The following is a 22,717-nucleotide window of genomic DNA, read 5'->3' on the forward strand; positions in this document are numbered from 1 at the left end:
TTCTGGAGACTGTAACGTTGCACTCTGTCACATCGGCCAGCAACTCCAGTATTGCCTCCCGGATGAAAGGGGTGCTGCGTAGATCTGTTTGGCTTACAGTGTCATTTTTGTAGGCGCACACTCGCACAGGAACTCAGATCAGCCAAAATGCTTTTTGCATTCCCCTAGAAACCTTTTTTTAAAAATAGAATTCGCATTGCACTCCACCCTCAGGAGCTGTGATCAAAGCCCACATCTCACAACATTGTGCTGGCGCACGAGAAAATGAAATGGACAAGGAATTGTGACTGTTTAGCAAAAGAGGAAATGACCAGTCTATTTGCATTGCCCAAGATAAGAGGAATGCAAAAAGTTCAACAAATACAAAGTAAAAAAAAATCATTTTTAATTGTCTAGGATGTTATTGGTGACCTAGACTCAAATTTAAAAAAAAAATGCTCATTTAGGGTATGTCTACACAGCAAAGTTAATTCGAGATACCGGAAGTATCCTGAAATAGCTTCCCCCGTATCTTTTGAACGTGTCCGCTATTTCGAAATATAGCGGATATGCTATTTCGCCTTCCCTGTAAACTTCATTCTACGCGGAGTAAGGGATGGCTCGAAATAGCGCTTTATTTCAGAATTTGGCACTGTGTAGACAGCGCCAAATGACAAAATAAGCTATTTTGAAATAGACTCGAAATAAGCTACATAATTTGCATAGCGTAAATTGCGTATCTTATTTTGCATTTCGGGTGCTGTGTAGATGCACCCTTAAACTGCCTTTATACCAGTGTAATTACATTCGGTTTTTTGCAATTACTGCTGTTTTACCCTAGTGTGAGAACAGAACCAGGTCCGGGATTTTTACCATGACAGTATTGCTTTTAAATGATTGAAGAAGGATATTAGTTGAGCCTGTAACTACCCATTCCTGTAATGCTGTGTTTAGTTTAACTTCACCGTTTTAATTACTGTGCCAAAATGTGGCATTCAGATACATTGTGATCTCAGAATCCAAACAGTTCTTCCTTTTGTGTGAATTAGTACAATGTTAGTATGTTATGGGCATGGAGGTAAATGAATTCTGGTGTCTACACTCGTCACCAAGCATTTTCCATTTGTTTGTTTAAAGGTAACTTTGATCGGAGCGTGACTCTGCTAGAAGTCTGTGGGAGCTGGCCTGAAAGCTTTGGACTCCGTCACATGTCTTCCATTGAACACACTGAAGAGGGTCTTCGGGAACGGCTGGCCGATGCAATGTCCGAGTCACCCGGCAGGGACATAGTGGGATCAGGAACAGGTACAAAGAAGAAGTGTGATCAGAGATCACATACACCTCACCCAATGGTGATTTTTTTTAACTCGTTAACATTTTGCTTCCCTTTTTCTCAGCACCCCCCACACCTGACACCTCTGAGATTACGTGGCTTGGGAGAGAGTTTTCCCCCAACCCTAGAAGCAGCCTTTAATAGGAAGAAAATATTGGCAGATGACAGAACTCCAGAATCTTGCAATCCCCAAAACGACTCTAAAGGAAATAGTCACATTTTAGATTTTTTTTTTTTTTTTTTTTTTGGTACTGCTCTGGTGATGTGGACTCAAAGAGTTGAGCCCCACGAACATCAGATGCTTCCTGCAAACGGCAGCTCATGCAGACAATGATCAAAACAACATTCAAATTACGTTCTGTCTATGTAATTATCTCTTCGCCATAAAGCCACTCTAAAGTGCTGGTTCTGTAATCCAAATTAATCCATCTTCATCACTATCCATTATATTGATAAATTATAGAGTGTATTTACATAAATGGAATGGCACTTCAGAGATTACGCTGCTCACAGCGGCTGTAGGGACGGGAATTGCTCAGAAATGCCGGTGCTCAGAGTAATTGTGGGTTTTATTTCTCTTGTTAATTCGGAATTGTTTTACAAATACCCACTAGTAAAAGGACGTAGCTGTCTATGATCTGTGCGCTGTTTGTGTTGTGACCAGCCGCTCATATCGGTGGTAGCTTCTAATACCAGATCATTTGTCACCGTGGCCTCATTTTGGCGAGGTGCCTGGGAAGAAAAAAAGAACGAGCTCTAGCAGAAACATCTGAACATGCCATATTGACATTATGTAAGGCATTGTCGGTTTGAAACTGTCTTTTCTCTTTCTGCTTTGTCCCCTATGTATTCCTGAGGGTTTCCCATTCCACTATCCTCGTTTTAATCCCTAAACAGGACTCCTATCTGTGCTGGCCTTTAATTTGCTGCAGAGTCACTGCTGAGGGACACAAGATACTCCAACCTCAACACCAGCCTGCCAGTTCCCACTGTCTGGGAATGGGAATGTCTAGACATGTCACTTCAAATAAATATAAAATGGCTGTTTGCTTGGTCCAGAAGCAACCTTTACATCCCGCACTGGTAAACTTTGAGCCCCTTGGTCTGTGTCCATTGCTTATGAATGAAGATGGAATTAAGTGATGGTTGAAGATTGACAGTTCATAGAAAGTGGGTGAGCTAAACACCAGGTCTAGGTTCCAATTCCAGCTCTTGTACTTAGTCCTGTTGCTGCCTGAGGCAAGTTGCCTAATATCTCTTTGGTTAAGGCCACATCTCCACTTGCTGGAGGAGTGACACACTGGTGATCGATCCACTAGGGTTCAATTTAGCAGGTCTAGTGAAGACCCGCTGAATCAAATGCTGAGGGTGCTCCCTCCCCCATCAGTGCTGGTACTCCTAACTGTTGTGAGGAGTAAGGGAATTTGACAGAAGCATTTCCCCTGTTGACCTCCCGCTGTGGAGCCGCCCCAAAAATCAATGCAAGGTACGTTGATGCCAGCTACTCAATTCACATAGCTGGAATTGTGTCTCTTGCATCGATTTTCTCCGCCAGTGTTGACCTGGCCTCAATTCCTTCCTCTGTAAGATAAGGGTAATAATACTTCACAGGCTTGCTGTGGAGCTGAATCCTCTAACATTTGCCAAGTGCTGTAAAAATGGAAAACACTCTGCAAGCACTTTATTTATTTTGGGACGTATCGATACCAGCTACAGTGCGCTTTGGAAGGGCATTCTCCTGATAAAGCAATGGGCCGACGTCTTCCCAGCCTGAGCAATTTACAACCTTCTCAAAGGGGAGTGGATGTTGTAGCATGATACCAGCTGTGACAGCTAAAGCAATCGGGAGAGGCTGGGTTAAGTGCGTAGTGACACAGCACTTAGTGGGAGCTGGCTCTTTTCCTTCAGCGAAAGCTTACACAGATCTTAGGTGCCCTTACAAATCTTGGTCTTGGCCCTTCTGCATGGCTGCTTTGCACCACACTGCCTATGTGATGTGGCCCAAAAGTTGCTTTAAGCAGCCTGAGGAAGATCCGTCCCAGTTTAAGGAGGAGCTGTTAGGGGTGATCAGCTCTTCCGCCGCTCAATCTTCCTGCTGCCACAGAGCAGGGAAAAGGAGAGCTGTCCAGAGAAAATGGGGGAACCCTTGCACTCTGCCCATCCTTCGCCCACCGCTTAAGTCCTTGCCTTGATTCATTTTGGGGGGGGGGGGTTGGAAAAGAAAATGAAAATGTCCAGGCTTTGTTTAAATCATTGCTGTGAGGTGGGGCTGGGGAGGAGGGGTTCAGTGTGCAGGCTGCCCCAGGGACAGAGAACTGCAGCTTGGGGGCAGGTGAGACGCGCCTCTCCTTGGCCGCTACAGCTCCAGCAGGCACAGCCGGGAAGATAAGTCCAAGTTCATCTGCCCCCCTGCGCTCTCCAGCCAGAGTGAGGAATGCAGCCAACTGTGCACTTTCCCCTCACGCCCTGACAAAGGGGAACAGCCAGCAAAGTTCCTGTAAAAATCACCCTCCCTAAAGAGTGCCTGGGAAGTGGGGGGCTCGGGGCTGGGGCAGTCCTGGATTGAGGGGGCATGCCATCAGCAAACTTCTTTCATCTATCTGCCTGATGATTCTGTCTCTCTTCTGTATGGTTTTGTGAGAACCAATCCCATTCCAGGCACATCCCATTTTCCCAGCAGAACCAAACTCTCACCTTTAAGTTATAAGAGGAAGCTGTATACCGAATTTGGTGGTTCTAGCTCTTACTGTTTAGGAGTTCTTGAACAGACAGACAGACAAACTCTCTCAAATATGTAGTAGATAGCCTACAAGCTCTGGCAGGACCAAGGGTATGTCTACACTACCCTCCTAGTTCGAACTAGGAGGGTAATGTATGCATACCGCACTTGCTAATGAAGCCCGGGATTTGAATTTCCCGGGCTTCATTAGCATAAGCGGGGAGCCGCCATTTTTAAATCCCCGCTGCTTCGAACCCCGTGTAGCGCGGCTACACGGGGCTCGAACTAGGTAGTTCGGACTAGGGTGCCTATTCCGAACTACCGGTACTCCTCGTTTCACGTGAAACGAGGAGTACCGGTAGTTCGGAATAGGCACCCTAGTCCGAACTACCTAGTTCGAGCCCCGTGTAGCCGCGCTACACGGGGTTCGAAGCAGCGGGGATTTAAAAATGGCGGCTCCCCGCTTATGCTAATGAAGCCCGGGAAATTCAAATCCCGGGCTTCATTAGCAAGTGCGGTATGCATACATTACCCCGCTAGTTCGAACTAGCGGGGTAGTGTAGACATACCCCAAGGGAGTCAAGAAGAGGTATGCCTCAAGCCACTTTTCTACACACCTCCTTGCCCTGCATTTTTTCTGGCTCAGGCCAAGTATACGCTAAAGGGGGAAGTCGAATCAAGATACACAACTCCAGCTATATGAATTACATAGCTGGAGCAGACGTATCTTAAATCGCCGTCCACACAGCGAGAGGTTGAGTTTCCCCATCTTCTCCACAGACGGACACTCCAGTTGGCTTCCCTTATTCCTCACTGGAGCAGGAGTACCGACTGCCAACGGGGACACCCTTTGAATTTGATTTAGTGGGTCTTTACTAGACCAGCTAAATCGAACGCTGGAAGATCAATCGCAGCAGCGTAGATCTTCTCCAAAGTGAAGACATGGCCTCAGTCATATTCCAGGATCTAGCCTATTAGCATTAATAGGAGCTGCAAGAGCTCTGGATCCAGTACCTGGAAAGAGTTTTTAGAAAAATCCATCTAGTATTAGAAAACCTCTATTCTGGAAACAGGATTGCTTTGTTGTTACAGGTAATTCCCTCAAAGAAGTTAGAATTTCCCCTTCAGAAACTGATGTCTGTTCTTCAAATATTTGTAAATGCACCCAGAGACTCTGGTGGCTGCAGATTATAAATCAAAAAATAAGAAAGAAACATAGTGCTGTGTTTTCCTTTCTGTTTCACAAATGCAATCCCATTCACTGCAACAGGCATCTGTTTCATTGGGGGTGGGGGTTAAACAACAAGAATGTAGAAAATTTATAAAAGTGAAAACAAAGATGAACAATTTTCAGAGGAAAGCAATCGCTGAAGTAAAAGTCTAACCAAAAAACCCTAAATGCTCTCTTCTTTTTTCCCCCATGCACAAACATCTTTCATATAGTAAAAAGTCTCAGAGGAATAGCCATGTTAGTCTGTAACTTTAAACACAACAAGCAGTCCTATAGCACCTTAGAGATTAACGAATATACTAAGTAAAACCCACTTCATCAGATGAGGTGGAGTGGACATTGCAGAATCCAGGGTATATACAACAGCAAAAGAAATGACCAGTAATCTTTCTACAGTGTAAAATGTGTGCCACACAAAAACACAGGGTAGTAGATAGCAACACTGGCATTACCTCAACTGTGAGTTGCACGCATATTAGCTGTCTGCCCTGTTGTTGTGGTTGTTTGCTGTTATGCTCCCTACCCTTTTGTACTTATCCTAAGGCTCTGTCTAGTCAGTGCCACATTTTCTTCTTAAGATTGTTGGCTCAAATCCTGACAAGGGTTGGCTTTAATACAGGAGATAAAATGGATTCTGAAGGCCTGTGCACCCCCACCCCCACCCTAGATGAACACCAGAATTCAGTCTGTTCCTTCTATAAGATCCACATTACCTGAGGGCCATATAAGTAGCCTGTCATGCTCTCTTGAGAAGTGGAAGATTCACTTGCCCAGGGAATCAACCACCATCAGTAACATGGGGTAGTTTTTCTCAGACTGACTGGCAACCAGCCATTTGCCAAACAGCTGCATATCACAGTCAAGTGTTAGCAGCTATATACTGGTTAGGAAGTAGGGGGAAAAAAAGATAAATTGATGGCATATCACCCCAGATCAAACAGAGAAGTGTCCTTGTTGGCTCCTAGTAAGCAGGATTATTTTAACCCCTTCCAAAAAGCTAGCCACATCTTGACAGTCTTCGGCTGACTTAGCCATTTGTCTTTTTTATAAAAACACACAAACTTTTATCATGGCCCTTACTTCTTAGAAGTCCTGTCTGCCCAGTCAGACGGATGAAATTCTAGCAAAGACATGTGTGTTGAGAAACATCATACATTTGCTTTTTTCCCCTCCCCCTTAGTTTTTATATTACTACTGACTCCAAATATAGCACTGTGTTGGACCCAAAACGACGTAATTTATAATCCCCATCTCTAATTATCCTAAAAATGGCTGATTTTGATTTAAATTGATACCTGGCTTTAATCCTTGCTTATGCTTCTTGAATATTTTGCAGATACAACATTTAAAAGCATTTTAAAGACCTTTACTAAAACACAAAATTGTATGTGAACGGCAGCCTACACGCATACACACGCCAGGCGCAGAATTGGAACACTGGCTCTGTGTTTTGTGCGCAGAACTGCTGGATGGACAGAAGAATGGCAATGGAATGGATGGGCAGACATTAGCAAGTGTTCAGTTATCTCTGACTTTAAAATAGATTCTTTTAATGCCTTAACAGTCAGGACATAGTCGGCATATGGAGTGGTATAATAATCAGGATTGATGCCTATAATAGTACAGATGAAACACATGCTCATAATCTGAGGGTCCATTTTTGCAGTAGATAGGAGCTAATTTAAGTCTTTGTTTCTTACATATTCTACTACTTGGAAGAGCTGCTATAGCAATGTTATTTTGTCAGTAGTCCTAATAACACATCAGTCAGCACGTATACTAGTTATATGGCTTAACAAATAGCTCTAGTCACACAGCAAGTTGACTTGATTGGGAAACAAACTTTTGTCCTTGTTATCCAATTATCCAGACAACCCGTGTCTCTCTTGAGTGGAGTCTGCTGTTCATAAGATGTCAACCCCAATACACATTTAATTCCAAAAGAGCCATAAGCATGCTAAGCTGCAGAACCCTCGCCCCCCCCCCCCCAAAAGATGTAAATTTGGGTCCCGTGCTAGTTAAACTCCTCTCAGGAAACAGTGGTGGTTGATTACCATTTTTGCTGAAAAAGGTTTCTTTTCAGTCCGTCACCATGTTTATATCTCAGATACAGCCACTGGGATCTTTCCATGTGGAATTTTTTTTAAGATCATTGCTAATATTTTGCATTTCTGAAACTCTGCATTCCATAGGGAAATCTCTTCTCAAATTTGACATAAGAATTCCACTGTAGGTAATCCCCACCCACCCACCCCAAAAAACTTACAAATTCATTAATTTATGCTGGCTTTTCAAATGCACATTTCTTAAGCTTCCAGATCTTTGTGATTGTCTCTTGACTCAAAACAGGAATTTCGTCCACGTGAGGCCTGCAATGTGGTTAAAAAGAAGTGCCCTGAAGTATACCCAGTGAATAGTATTTCTACTGTGCATTATCAAACTTCTGTGCTGTATTCAAGCTCGGTACACTAAGTTCCAGAGGGGTAAATTACATCCCCTCCCTTCTGTGACCATAGTGTGCCTGAGAAGTAAAGAACCCAGGGCAATTTTATTCTGGATAACACCACTTGACAAGCATGCCCCATGCATACATTGGAATCCAGTTCTATAGGTAGAGCCCTGTACAGATACAAAATTTGTATCTGGATCCGCATCTGTATCTGCAAAAGTGAGCCGCAGATATCAACACTGATATCCACAGATGCGGACACCCGCGGATATAAAGCAGATAGCCATACATTTGCAGGGATCTACATACAAAATTTGCATCCACATCCGTATCCACAAAAATGAGCTGCCGATATCCACACCCACGTCCACAGATGCGGATCTCCGTGGATGTAAAGTGAATGAATTTGAAGGGCTCCATCTAGAGGGGCTCTGTCCATTAAGGGATGTGAGGAACATGGTGAGGCTCTACTGGCCATGGTTGGCTCTGCTGCAACTTTTGTTGCAGCAAAAGTGCGGAGGTTTGAGCTGGGGGGGAGGTTTAACCCACAGGCTGAGTTGCCTCTGCCCCATTGACCTGAGTGTGCCTTTGCAGCATCAGAATAATTCTCAGCAATTTTGCAGGCTTACTATTCTTTATATAAAATGCATAGACCATTCAGGGATAGATACTTTCAACAGATTTAATTTATTACAGAGTCCAGGAGGGCGAATCTTGTCTGCAAAGAATAAGTCACAAATCACCTGTGAACTGTGTGTGCATGCACAAGCACCTTTCACATTGTTTTGGGGTATTTTCTTAGCATAGGATAAGGAAGGGAATCTGTCTTCAGTCTGCTTTATGTTGATTGACTTGATGCAGGTGCTTCTGGTGCCCCTGTCCAATGCAGGACTATGAGAATATTGGAAATTCCTAAGTGTAGAATCTTCATATTAGTGCTGTTCTGCTAAATCTTCCCAGTTACTGTGTGCGTCTCACCATCTGTGCTATACTGCCCCGGGTATATCTACTTTATTGTCTAAATAATAACAAAATGCACATTCTTTGGCAATCTTGGAATCCTTCTGTTGCTATAGATTTGAAAGATTCTCCTTTGTAAGGATGTGTACTTTCTTACTGATTATACAACGCAAAGCCTTGCGTTAGGTCAGTTTGCATCCTGAATCGTACAACAAATAACTATCAGTTTCTCTAAATTAATTTCGGTCATGTGTCAGGACAGAGTATAGATGGGTTCAAGCTAAAATCCAGTATTCAGATGCTGCAGAAATGTTCCCAAAATGTGCACCTCTAGCTATGAATGATGCCCCCAGCAATAAAACTAACAAGATTTGTACAGCGCAGTAAGAACAGGAGATTTATCATATTAGAACTCCTTGCAAACATGCAAAATCTGTTAACTCTCAGCTTTGGAAGTTTAGGAACAAAAAAGGTCAGAAAGTCAAAGTTCCCCCAAGATGTGGTTAAAGCACAGCAGTTTCCTAGGCAATAGGACATCAGAGCATGATGTGGCCAGCTTCACATCAGGCAGTCTCTGACTGCCTTCACCCAACAGATCAGGTACCTGTTTTGCAATTGGGTGAACTGAAAGCGGCTGTTCGTTGTGAGATTAAACAAAACTTGAAGCTACGATCTTCAGGATTGGTAGGAGAAAAAACACCATATTTTCATCTGTAGTCCATATTAAGAATCTATCTTGGAGTCTTGCTGACTTTAAGGAACAGGCTCATACTTTGAGGAATGAAATTCATTTGCTGGAAGGTCCTAGTCTGAAATGAATCTGATGAGTGGAATGTAGGTAGATAGAGCTAATAGGACATACTTATCAGAGATAGGCCTACATTGGATCTAAAACCTGGATGTGAACCTGTGAACTTTAGAAAAGTTCAGAATCTGAACTTGCATGTAGAACCAACTGTTGCATCTGGTTACCATACTTTTACCCTGGGCTGAACCAAAATCCCAGACCTAAACACCTTTGAGTTTGGGGAGGGCAAGTTGTTAAATTCTTATGTGAAGTTTGTGGTTTGTGCCTATCTCTGACATTCAGGACAAGAAATACAGGACACAGTGAGGGCATGAATTGCCTTCAGCAAGACGTTCATCTGCCCAAAATGGAGGAGTGATTGAATCTCATTCCTCTTGAGCCCAGCCACTGTTGAATTCTACCAGTGCTCAACAACTTCTTTATAGAAAATGTGGGTAAATTCCCAAGCTATGCGTGTGGAGACTCCGAGATGTTTTGTCCAAGGAACAGAGTTAGCCACACAGTGATTGTCAGAGCTTGACTTGTGCATAGTTAAGAGGGAGACGGTCCCTTCCTTCCCTCTTTCCTTTTCTTCTTCCTTTATTTTTAAAACTGAGATTTTTGTTCCTTCTCTTCCCTCTCAATCTTTGCACAGCTCCCACCTTGAACTGGGTAGTAGACAATGCATTTTAGGCAACTGGACATATGCATAGATTCAATGCGAAGGTCGCTTGTGCCGCAAACACATAGACGTATAACATGACATTTCTGCTAAAAGTGGCTGTTGACTATTTGGGGCATTCATCCTAGACTCTGAAACCAAATTCTCCCTTTGGAGAACTCCAAGAGCTCCAAACAATTTCTACATCACCAGGTTTACCTGAATGAAGTCTCAATATTTTTTCAATATTGAGGAGTCTTTCAGAGATACATTTTTCAAGGCACTGTATAGGAGACAAATACATCTACAGTCATAATTTCATGAACAGATTCTCATTCAATTCTCTCTCACACAGGCTGTGTCTAGACTGAATCCCTTTTCCGCAAAAGGGATGCAAATTAGACACATCGCAATTGCAAATGAAGCGGGGGGGATTTAAATCCCCCCTGCTTCATTTGCATAAACATGGCTGCCGCTTTTTTCTGGCTCGGAGCTTTGCTGGAAAAAAGCGCCAGTCTAGACGGGGATCTTTCGGAAAATAAAGCCTTTTCCGAAAGATCCCTTATTCCTTATTTTCCGAGCCAGAAAAAAGCGACAACCATGTTTATGCAAATGAAGCGGGGGGGATTTAAATCCCCGCTTCATTTGCAATTGCGATGTGTCTAATTTGCATCCCTTTTACGGAAAAGGGATGCAGTCTAGACACAGCCATCATGTACAGCAATGTAAGTTCTTCCAGGTACATGATGAGCACTGTTCAGAGAAATAAAGGTGTATCTGCCATCAGTAGTGGCAGCCACCACACATCAGTTCCTCAGCCAGTGAAAACTGGTATTTCTTCACCCAAATCAATGAAGCTACACGGGTTTACATTGACAGAGTGTTTGGTACCACATGCCACATTTCCTGCAGGTGACACTAAAAATGTAGCCACGACATGTGGCGTTTAGTGTAGTCTGACCACTTTTAAATTCCACCCTGATCTGAGGGTCATTTCACTTTCTACAATTGCTTCCATAATTTATATTTGCCTTCCCTGGAGTTTTCTTCTGTGTAGTGTGTGTATTTGTATCTCCATTCTAGCGCACAATATCTCTGCTTTCAAGAGCTTTGTTGTATGCTGTGTATGTATGCCTATCTTAGCTGGGAAACTATATACATCCTGTAAAATACATTAGATGCCCTAAAATTGGGTTTCCATTCTCTTTGTCCCTATACAACTTCAGGTTGCAGACAAGTGTGCTTTCTGTGTGACTATCCATACACTTTCCTTTGACAGAACAACTCTACACTCTACAGGGCTAACAAATGCATTTTTAACTTTATGATTACCAAACCCTTGGAATTTTGGCTATTGGCCACCTTTAAACCTGTACTGGGAATGGGGGCCACAAAGCCCTCTTGCCTTACACTGCCAAATCAGCCATTTCCCCTTTAAAACTTCTGTTACCAGCACAGAGCTTGAAAAAGAGTGTTGATATTTTTCAATGAAGTTTTTTGGGGGGGGCGGGGCAGAGCCATACATTATTTAGAATGGAGGCGGTGTTGCTGATACTAAAAATATTTTCAGTGTTAATTTAGGTCCGTTGCCATTTGTAGAAGCCGCTGCAAGTTTCATGATGTGTCTAAAAGAGGGGAACAAAATAAGAGCCAAATCTGACTTTCTAACATTTGATAACAAGTTAGTCGATTGCATTTATTTATGATCAAATGTTGTTTGGGGGGGAAAATCCTTCTTATTTTTTATGTTTTAAAAACAAATTAAAGAACTATTTTATTTTTGATACAGACACAGCCGTTGAAGTAGGCGTAAAAAACATCTCCCCAGAGAGGCACATGGCTTTGAAATGTTTTGGTATGTAACATAACTGCATTGTTATCAGGTCTTTAACGTTTGCAACAGAGAATATTGCTTGTTGTTTTAAACGCAAAACCTCTGCTGGATTTGTAAAGATTTTCAGAAATGTCCAGTCGTCACACAAACTGGCAACAAAGGGTAAAAAAAAAAATTTAAATGTTTTAAATCTTTTGACAGACAACATGGGTTGATCTCTCTTCTTAACCAAACAAGAGTTTCTTTGATTTTTTTTAAGTCAAATTTAGGATTCTGCTGTTCAGAGCAGGGAGGTCACAAGGCCCTAAATGCATTTAGCATTGACTGCCCTCTCTTGTAGCGCGTCTATTAGTCAGTAATTTGATTTGTACCTATTCATTTGCAGTCCCTGCAGGAGCTCTGAGCTGGCCCCACGTATAATTGGTGCTGTCTCTATTTTTACATCATTAGATTAGCCCCGACTCCTGGCCACTTGTTGTCTGCGCTTGTCTGTCCATTTATACAACCTAATGTAACACAAAATTCATTACTGATCACATTACTTTCAACTCTGAAGCCAGCCTTGTGATAAACATTCTGTTAACCCCTTTCTTGCCAGCGGGCCTGGCTTAAAGGACAGATGCGCTTTCTCGGTGCAGGAAAATCAATAGAATAATAAAACAAAGTGGAATCACATTTCGAGATTTGTCATTCCTCGTGGAGAAAGAAATGGAAAAAATGTATGAGGTGATTAAACTATTACCGGATCCATGTATCACCCGCTAGCATATGTGAAATGAGCTTGGAGGCATTTTTTCTGTCCTAATATGAAGTGGCACAGTGTAGGGCCAGTGCTTAATTTGAAACTTAATTTCTTACTCATTGTTCTCCAAGTGTTTTAGGTCTTCTGTGCAGACTGTAATCAAGTTATGAGATTATTGGAACTGGACATTTCCTTCCATTGCTCTGTCTCAAAGCAGTTAGCAGGAAAACAATTGACTTTCTCCTTAGAGATTTCTTCTTGTTGTTCGAATGATTAAGTAGATGAATTCTCTTACCGCAATCCACTGGTGCGCCATATGGAATTCTGAACAATGCCTCTTCTCAGTGGGGCTTTGTTCATATTTGTATGTCCTATGCGCTACTCTCCTTTTAAAGCAATAGCGTTTTGGATCGCTGGGGCTTTTCCCATTTATTGCAGTGGGAATAGGAGCAAGCCATTGGAGGGGTTCGTGTGGGCCTCATCCTTCAAGGAGCTGGGCATCTTTTTTCTTCTATGCTTCCCCAGATGGCATTTGCTGCTTAATGAAATATATATTTGTACCCTCAAAAATCTTCTGTTTTAACAAGAGTAAGTCATTTTTTGATTGCACTGCATGGTTGGGAGCAGGGTCAGTTTGGTTTTTTCACATTTATTCTTTTATTAAATCTTCCTATTGAAAGACAAGGACGATGCTCCAGAGCAGGGCTGAGCAAGATGTGGCCCAGGGACCGGATCCAGCCTGCCTAACACTTTCACCCGGCCCATGGATGTCATCTGGCCATTTTCTATTTATCACCTGCTGCCCGTGCCACCGAATTTCCCGGTGGTGACTCAGGCAGCAGGATCCTATTTCAATGGCTCCTGGCTACTGCACTACCCAGGCAGAGGCCGGTGCCACGAGCCCTTGAAATAGCTGCAGCAACCCCAGAGGGCTGCCAGGCAGCGTGGTAGCGACGGGGCCGTGAGCCCTTTGCTGGATTTTGAATTCAAAGCCTCCAACCTCAGACAACTCTGGGGGAGGCTAGTCTCAGCCCCGCCCCTTCCCCCCAAGGCTCCTCCCCTGCCAAGGTGGACCACCCCAGGAGACTGTACCTCCCTTCCATGCCACAGAGCACAGCTCCAGTCTTAAAAGAAGGATGAGCAATAGCAGCCGCGTCCCCTGGCTAAAGCCCTTGTGTAGTGTGGGAGTGTGTTCCTGGCTGCCATTGCAGTTATAGTCTGGCTGGTAGGAGAGGAAGGAAAGTCCAGCTAGGTGCCCACTTGGGACAAGTCATTTAGTCCCTCTGCTCATGTCTATACTACAGTTAAACACCATTGGCTGGCTCATGTCAGCTGACTCAGGCTCTCAGGTCTTGGGCTGTGGGGCCATTAAATGGCAGTGTAGGCTTTTGGGCCTAAGCTGGATCCCAAGCTCTGGAACCCACGTACATACCCCCTCTCAGGCTCCAGAGCCATGGCTCTTGCCCAAAGTCTACACCAAAATTAAACAGCCCCTTAGCCTGAGTCCCACGAGCCCCATTCAGCTGACATGGGCCAGCCACCGTTTTTAATTGCAGGGCAGACATACCCTCTCTGCCTCAATGTGCCATCTGTAAAATGGGTATATAGTCCTGCTCTTCTTCACAGGGTGTTATGGGGACAAATGTATTAAAGATTGTGAGGGGTGAAGAGAATAGCCTGTAAGTATTTTAGGTTGATAGATGGATGCTAAAATAGTGGTTGCAGAATGGAGGGGGGGTAGAGGCTGGTCAGATTCCAGGTTGGTGATGGGAGAGGATTTCATCTTCAGCCCCTCTCTGCCCACCTTCCCTCCATGTCTGTCTATCTGAGGCCATGTCTCCACTTATCTAAGGAGCAATGCCCTGGCAATCAATCCTCCAGGACTCAATGTAGCAGGCCTAGTAAAGAACCGCTAAATTGATCGCTGAGGGCACCACTGTCAGAACTGGTCCTCCTGTCGTGAGGAGTTAGGGAAGTGAACGGGAGCCTTCATGTTTTATACTGTTGCCTGTCGCCACTGTCTCTGAGCTCCTTCCCTTACTGTAGATTCCCGGCACGCCTCTTACTGGTGCCTTGAAAAATCTGTCCCTTGGCTTAATTTGAAACAATGCGCTAGCAGTAACTAAATCCCAGTTCTGGCTTCTGTGTAGCATCCAGCCTCTGGTCATTAATGTACTGCTCTCTGTATTGTGAAAGGAAAAGCCCCAAAGTTATTGAAAAGCCCTCATAAAGTATGCATTGTGCTCATTAGGGGAAAACAGGAGGAGGAAACAGAATGGGAACCATGTAAGCAAGGCATTGTTAAGCAAGAGACCAGTTAAATGAACACTCCTTGTTAGAAAGCTACAATAAAGTACGAGTCACAATAAACAACAAAATATACATTAATGCAGCAGAATCCTTGTCAATAAATAGGAGGTCAAAGACCAAACCAGTTAAAATGCATCAGTATGGGCCAGCCCTTTGGTCCTGTGGTTTTCGTTTCATGCAGCCGCCGGGGCCTGTGTTCCGCTGCTACATCCGGTCGCTTGCTCCTCAGACCTCCCGCCACCAGCTGCCGAGACAAAAGAAATCTCACGTGTTTAGGAACAGCATCAGTGGGCAGTTCTGAAACATCATCTCCATCTCCTAAACCCACAGGGGGCAGCAGCAGTGTATGGCAGGGAGAGAAATCACAAGACGTTCACGGAAAACCCCACTTTCCTTTCCTAAGCGCACCAACCTTTTTTCTGTTATGGTTTCATATACTCAGCTGCCTGGCTTTTAATTGGGTGATGGTTGGACGCCAGTCATTTCCCTAATATGCTTCTCAGAAGATCAATACTCACCTGAAGGTTCTGAAAATCTGGTCGTATCAGCCAAGCTTTGCATTTCACCAGAGTGTCTAAGGAACATCAGGGTCCCATTCTGACGACCCATATTTTTTCACCCCACTCCACACTGGCTGTCATTAGGCATCTAAAAATGAGTAGTCCTGTGGCATGTTAGGCCCTGTCTGCTCTAGGAGATTATTTTGAATTTACTAAATTCGATTTCTGGGCACCCGATTTTACAGATTCGAAGTTCCGTGTCCTCGCTACGGGGAAGAATCAAATGTAGTCCGAGAAAGACTCTGCTAATGTGGATGTACTACTTTGGACTCGGTGCCCCAGGAGGACCTATGGGAGGCCTCTGGAGGCCAATTAGTTTGAATTAGGGGCACCAGACCGTCCACACTAAGATTATTTCAAGTTTGGCAATAGTGTTATTCCTCATGAAAAGCAGGACTACAGAGTTCGAATTCTGCAGCCCCTTAATCTGGAATAACGGGCTTGCTAGTGTGGACTCATCGCTTACAAATTTGACGTTGGGGGGCTAATTTTGTACTAAGATCCTAGTGTAGATCAAGCCTTAGAAACTAACAAATATATCTAGTATCATGAGCCTTCGTGGCAAAGCCACGTCCTCAGATGAGCAGAGTTAGTTTTGTTAGTCTCTACGGCAGGGCTACTAAACACGCCGCCTGTGGGCTGCATGCGGCCTGCAGCCTGTTTGTTTGCGGCCAGGGTGTGGTTTGGGTTTACGCGGGGCTCAATACGCGGCCTGCAGATGGAGATCCTTTGAACATGGCCTCCACTGGGAACATGCTCCACAATGGCGAGGCGTCTCCTGGGCAGGGTGAGCACTGAAAGACACAAGCGCATGAGCTGGCTGGAACAGCCAGATACAAGGTTCGGCCTTTCTAGCCCTGAGGGAGGAGTTGTTGGGTGTGCTGGGGCATTGTGTGAAAGAAGCTATTTGCATATATTTGCATGTATATGCAACCACACTTAAGTTGCAGCCCTTGGCATGTGCTCTGAGTATCATTGTGGCCCCCGGGGCTTCCAAAGTTGAGTAGCCCTGCTCTAAGGTGCCACAGGACCTTAGTAAATTCCTGGTAAATAGGCCAATGGAGGGATGATAGGAGTTACTCTAGAGAACTTTTCCTGGGTGTCTCGCTGGTGAGTCTTGCCCACATGCTCAGGGTTTAGCTGATCGCCATATTTGGGGTCGGGAAGGAATTTTCCTCCAGGGTAGATTGGCAGAGGCCCTGGAGGTTTTTCGCCTTCCTCTGTAGCATGGGGCACGGATCACTGCTGGAGGAGTCTCTGCATCTTAGGGTCTTTAAACCATTTGAGGACTTCAATATCTGAGATATAGGTAAGAGGATTATTGCAGGAGTGGGTGGGTGAGATTCTGTGGCCTGCATGGTGCAGGGGGTCGGACTAGATGATCATAATGGTCCCTTCTGACCTTAAAGTCTATGAGGACTACTCATTGTTTTCAAAGTTACAGACTAACACAGCCACCCCTCTGAGACTGTCAGACATCTAAGACTTTGTAGGGCCGAGAGGAGAGTGGCAAGGGAAGCAAGGAAGGATCCACAGCCAAATGAGGACAGAGACAATGGGGGTGGGAGACGAGAGGAAAAATGATTTACCTTAACAGAAGGCCTTATTGGAGATAAGAGGGAGAGGGATAGCTCAGTGGTTTGAGCATTGGCCTGTGAAACATGGGGTTGTGAGCTCAATCCTGAGTTCAATCTTTGCAGAGGCCATTTGGGGTAAAAATTTGTCAGGGATGGTACTTGGTCCTGCTGTGAAGATAGGGGACTGGACTTGATGACCTTCCAGTTCTAGGAGATAGGCAATCTCCATAAATTTATTTAGATAAGCTGATTCCACCCTGGCCTATCACTTTGGAATGCTTGGAATTGTCTTTGCAAGAGTCCACACTTCCTTCTGTAACCAGCAGGAGGTGATGTCCGTAAGTCAGATCCTGGCCAGGGCTAAGTACCGGTCTCTTCTCTGGAAGTCAGAGTGTTGCAGTCATGGTATGAAAACATTATCCTTCTCTCCATGCCTACGCTCAGCCGTGTAAATAAAACAATAGACTTTTCGTCGTTAACATTTATGGGAAAATGTTAATATTAAACCGTAAGTGAAAAGCCGCATCTTATTGAATTCTTCTGTGGTGTTATTGCGAGTCTAATTACATTTTGCATTTAAATAAAAACCAGATGACTTTCAGGACACTCAGGCGAGCCTTCTGTAAGTGAGAATTTATCTTGTGATCTAGGTAAACAATGTCTCATCATTTCACAGTTATTATAAATAATGGGGTTTGAAGCACTTTGCCGGGAGTTCATATTGGCTCCATGCGGGTTGCACTAAGAGGGAGAGAATTCAGTGACATCTTGCAGGCATCCGGTCAGAAGAGATTATAGCCCGAGCTCTCGCCTCGTGCTGCAGCATTTTTCATCCTGCTCTGTGTATAGTTGCTAAATATTCTATGTTGCTGCCCCTGGACAAGAATAATATGGAGATATATCTGTCTCATAGAGAGCTGGAAGGGACCTTGAGAGGTCATTGAGTCCAGTCCCCTGCCCTCATGGCAGGACTAAGTACCATCCCTGACAGATTTGCCCCAGATCCCTAAATGCCCCCCTCAAGGATTGAGCTCATAACCCCAGGATCAGCAGGCTGATGCTCAAATCACTGAGATATCCCTGTCCCTGAAAAGAGATACATTTTGTGCTCACACTGCTTCGAAGATGGAAAAATCTGGCAAGCCAAAGTGACACTCAGCAAAAATGGACTTTGGTTAGGTCTATAGTGTAATTTCCTACAGGTGATTTGAGAGGGAACCTTCAAAAGAATCTGTAAAAGTTTGCTAAGTCGGAGAACTTCAATTGTTTTGCCGGGGCACAGAGAGAAAACAGGTTTGTTTTTAAAAATGATGTTGACCTGTTTTGCTAGTAGCTCCTTAATGATACAAGGAGTAAATGAAAGGGAGATTAAAACCTTTGAAAAAAAATAAAATCTAAATGACTTCCCCTTCCCAATTTTTTCTCATTTTCCCCATTTTTACACTCCATCTTGAGCATTGAAAATAGACCCGTCTGGCTTTCCTTTTGCTAGTGTTTTGCTTTATGGTTCCCATTTATTAGCAAAATTTTGATTCACCAACATAAAAGTTACCGGCAAAGTTCCCTGTGAGCAGGAGCCGCGCAGGCGCTCAAGACACTCACACGGGAGGAAAAGAGGGCTGCCCCACTCCCAACCTTGCCTCCAGCCTGAACTATGGCAGGGCAGCCCATTCCTGCCCCCCAGCCATGGCCCATTCTCAGACTGTCCCCCACTGAGGACTGTTCACGGACACTACCCCACCCCCGCTATGTCACAACAGCCTGTGGGCCTGCGGCAACCCAGACCTACCACCTCCCTGCTGCCTGGCCCCAAGCCCCCCTTTACACCTCTGCACCTCATCCTCTGCCCAGTCACACTCCCCCAGAGCCTTTCCCCCCCCCCCGCCAGAGCCCTGTGTCCTAGCCTTGAGCCCCTCATCCCTGGCCCCACCCCAGAGCCAAAACCGTCACACACCTGCACCCCAATCCTCTGCCCCAAGCCTGAGCCTCCTCTCACACTCAAGAGCCCTTCGCCCATCCCCGCCACATGAATTTTGTTGTGTGGACATAACATGTCTTACATCACCTCTGGGTCTCACATCCCCTCCACACTGGTGCACATAACAAAATTCCTTCTACTTCAGGGCTGGAAAATTAGAGGGAACCCTGGTTATCAGTGGTTCTTTTTCCTCATGAATTACCAAATTTTCACTTCATGATGTTGCTTTTCAGAGTGTGTATCCTACTAGAGAGGAAATTGGATTTCCCCTGCTGATAGAACTAGGTAGGACAGTGGGTGGACAGTTTAAAACAGTCCCTCACAGCTGTTAGACAAGGCGAGCAGGGGTGAAATTATGCCCCTTTGTAGTCAATAGGAGGTTTGGCATTAATCTCTGTGGAGCCAGGGGCGCTGGGCAAGCTTAGGTGTATACAGAGCCGGCCCAAGCTACGGACTGACCACGCTACCGCCCGGGTGCCCCATTGTAGGGAGCGCCATGTGAGGCTGCCGCGCTCCCGGGGCTTACGAATGCTCGAGCCAGCCCTAGGTGTATATCCTTCATCTCTAACAATATTAATCCTACCTGGTACCTTTTTTTATCAGTGCTGCTTTATAGGCTGACAAGCACGGGGAATAATACAGCTGTTTCAGTTCTGGAAACCTTCGAGAAGGCCCCCTCAGCAAGTGCATTCATAGTTCAGTGTGTGGGATTTCCCAAAACCTCATAATCAGAGGCATATGATTTCCAGCAAATGTAGTAGCCGTGTGAATCTAACGCGACATCTTGAATTGGCCAGACTGGGTATTTTAGACCATCGGCACAAACTCCATTGATGCTGTTGGCACAGGCTGCGTTTGGAAACACACGCTTCTTGGAAATGTCCCTTTCCACTAGGACGTTGTGTGTCGTGTTTGGCCTCAAAAGCACGTTCGCCCCTTTCCCTGCGGCACTACAGTCATTAATGGATTGTTGGCATCTCCATTGTTCAATAAGCGTTTTCGAGATCGGCCCAATTGTTAAACTTAGATTCGCATGTTGAAGACAAGTGTGGTTTCGAAAGGGCCACTGGGTCAGGACACAGCCATTCCTGTCAGCAGCTTGTGTGGGAAAATGACAGGCAGGAGCAGGCCCGGCTGAAGAGTGTGCGGGGCCCAAGGCAGCATGCTGAGCTGCATGCTGGGCCTGGTGGGTGGGCCCAGAAGCTGGGAAGCATGGGGCCCTGAATGCGTGGGGCTGCAGGACTCAAGGCGACCATCTCGCTCGCCTTGCCCAAAGGCCAGGCCTTGGCAGGACACATGCTCCCAGGAGGCTGCCGAGGGAGAGCACACACAATTAGCAACTGTTCCCACTGTGCTCCCGCAGCTTGGCCCACATCTTCACGTGAGAGAGAAGCTAATCTCCAAGCCAGCTTTAGATAATGGAAAGTCTAGGAGCCCTCAGGCGTAGCTCAGAATCCAGAAACAGCCTTCTCCCATGTGCAGAATAGGAAGCCCCCTAGGATCTCTTGCTGAAATACTCCTCATTCCCCCATTGCTGTCCCAAATCAGAGCACAAAACATGCCTCACTGCTTCCTTTTTCCACTGCCAGAACACCTTGTATGTGGCCTCGTCAGGGAGATGTTCCGGTATGGTTCCCTGTTCCCATCGAGGCATTCCTGGGTCTTACATTAACCCTTCTACACTTCACTCAAGAGTTATTCTCAGCTACGTGCTGGTTCATTCGGCAGGACTTTCCACACATTTGGCAAGGTTTTAATGTGCACCTTTTAAAAAAGCCTAATATGTTAAAATCAGTAACTAAATTATTTATATAAGATTTTCTAATAAAAACGTTTCCTTATTTTAAGGAGTTGACATCTGCCTTTTGCTTTCATGAGAACTAATATAAATGTGCAGCGCAGACACATCGAAGGTAACTGAGGGCCAAATTGTGCCTTCAGACATAGCTTCTGTCAAAGCTCATTTGCACATGTCTTTCCAAGGTCAGAGTGTGGTGGGATATGGGTTAGACACATTACAACCAATAATTTTTGTTTATAAGGAGTCGTGAACCCTCTTTTCGTTTGTGCCTAGTTAAATAGTTTGTTGCGGGTGCAATTATTTGCAATTAAAGGGCATTTTGGAAAATCGGCGCTCAGGTTGAAAAAACTCTGCTGCTTTAAAGGAGCACCATCAACGTTAATTTGTAAAAACTGACTAATGTGAAAAATGCTGAACATAGAGGCTACATCTACACTGCAGGCTTTTTGTGCAAGAACAAATGTTCCTGCGGAAAAACTTGCCGGGTGTCTACACTGCACACGTGTTCTTACGCAAATAAATGTACAGTACAGCGTTGGAAAACAGGGCTTCTTCCGGAAGAGTTATTCCTCTCCCCATGAGGAATAAGCCCTCTTCCGCAAGAGCTCTTCCACAGAGGGCAGTGTAGACAGGCAATATGATTTTCTTGCACAAGAAACCCCTATGGCTAAAATGGCCATCAGAGCTTTCTTGCACAAAAGAGCGTCCACACTGTCATGGGTGCTCTTGCGCATAAGCACATGGCAGTGTGGACGCTCTCTTGTGAAAGACCTTTTGCACAAGAACTCTTGCGCAAAACAGTGAAGCTTGCAGTGTAGACATAGCCATAATCATAGGATACTAGAACTGGAAGGGACCTCGCGAGGTCCTCAAGTCCAGTCCCCTGCCCTCAAGGCAGAACCAAGCACCGTCTAGATCATCCCTGACAGATGTCTGTCTAACCTGCTCTTAAATATCTCCAGAGATGGAGATTCCACAACCTCCCTAGGCAATTTATTCCAGGGTTTAACCACCCTGACAGTTAGGAAGTTTTTCCGAATGTCCAACCTAAACCTCCTTTGCTGCAGTTTAAGCCCATTGCTTCTTGTCCTATCATCAGAAGCCATGGAGAATAATTTTTCTCCCTCCTCCTTGTAATATCCTTTTAGGTTCTTGAAAACTGCTCTCCTGTCCCCTCTCAGTCTTCTCTTTTCCAAACTACACAAGCCCAATTCTTTCAGCCTTCTCTCGTGGGTCATGTTTTTTAGACCTTTCATCGTTGTTGTTGCTCTTCTCTTCATCGCCTCCAGTTTGTCCACATCTTTCCTGAAATGTAGTGCCCAGAACTGGACACGTTACTCCAGTTGCAGTCTAATCAGCGCAGAGTAGAGCAGAAGAATGACGTCTCATGTTTTGCTCACACCACTCTTGTTAATGCTTCCGATTGATGATATGGCAGGTGATACAGGGGTTTGCTCCTCTTCTGCCATTTCTCCCCCACTCCTGACCCCACTGGTTCTCTAGCAATGAGGAAACCTGTTTGGAGATCTTCTGTGCTTCTTGGTCCCTCTTTAGAACCAATCTCCAGCTGAGTCCCTTTGGTGGCTTTTGTGAAATATTTGGATACATGTTTAGGAGTTTAAACCTCCAGTTCCTGGATGGAAACTCTCCTTGTATGAGATTTCTAACTTAATTTTCACATTTTTGGAGCTCAGATAGTTTAAATGAGCTTCTGGACCGGATGCTCACCCTGTGTGGATTGTTGAGACTCCATTGACTTCTATGGAACTATTCTGCATTTCACCAAATTATTATCT

At 44.9% G+C, this 22,717-nt stretch overlaps 1 protein-coding gene across 9 annotated transcripts in view; it reads left to right on the forward strand.

The window, feature by feature from the left end:
- Nucleotides 1–22,717, forward strand: part of BCAS3 (BCAS3 microtubule associated cell migration factor) — a 590,230-nt gene that overhangs the window by 545,094 nt on the left and 22,419 nt on the right. For 4 of the 9 annotated variants that reach the window (XM_075904717.2, XM_075904715.2, XM_075904718.2 and 1 more), the window contains 2 exons: nucleotides 1,117–1,284; nucleotides 11,909–11,974. In XM_075904717.2, coding sequence (XP_075760832.1) covers nucleotides 1,117–1,284; nucleotides 11,909–11,974 — 234 coding nt within the window. Of the gene's footprint in view, nucleotides 1–1,116; nucleotides 1,332–1,376; nucleotides 4,138–11,908; nucleotides 11,975–22,717 lie in introns of those variants that run through there. The other 5 variants (XM_075904719.2, XM_075904720.2, XM_014581355.4 and 2 more) reach the window with 4 other exon arrangements.

The sequence above is a fragment of the Pelodiscus sinensis genome, chromosome 21 (genome assembly GCF_052426305.1).
Source record: "Pelodiscus sinensis isolate ZL-2025 chromosome 21, ASM5242630v1, whole genome shotgun sequence".
NCBI lineage: Eukaryota > Metazoa > Chordata > Testudines > Trionychidae > Pelodiscus > Pelodiscus sinensis.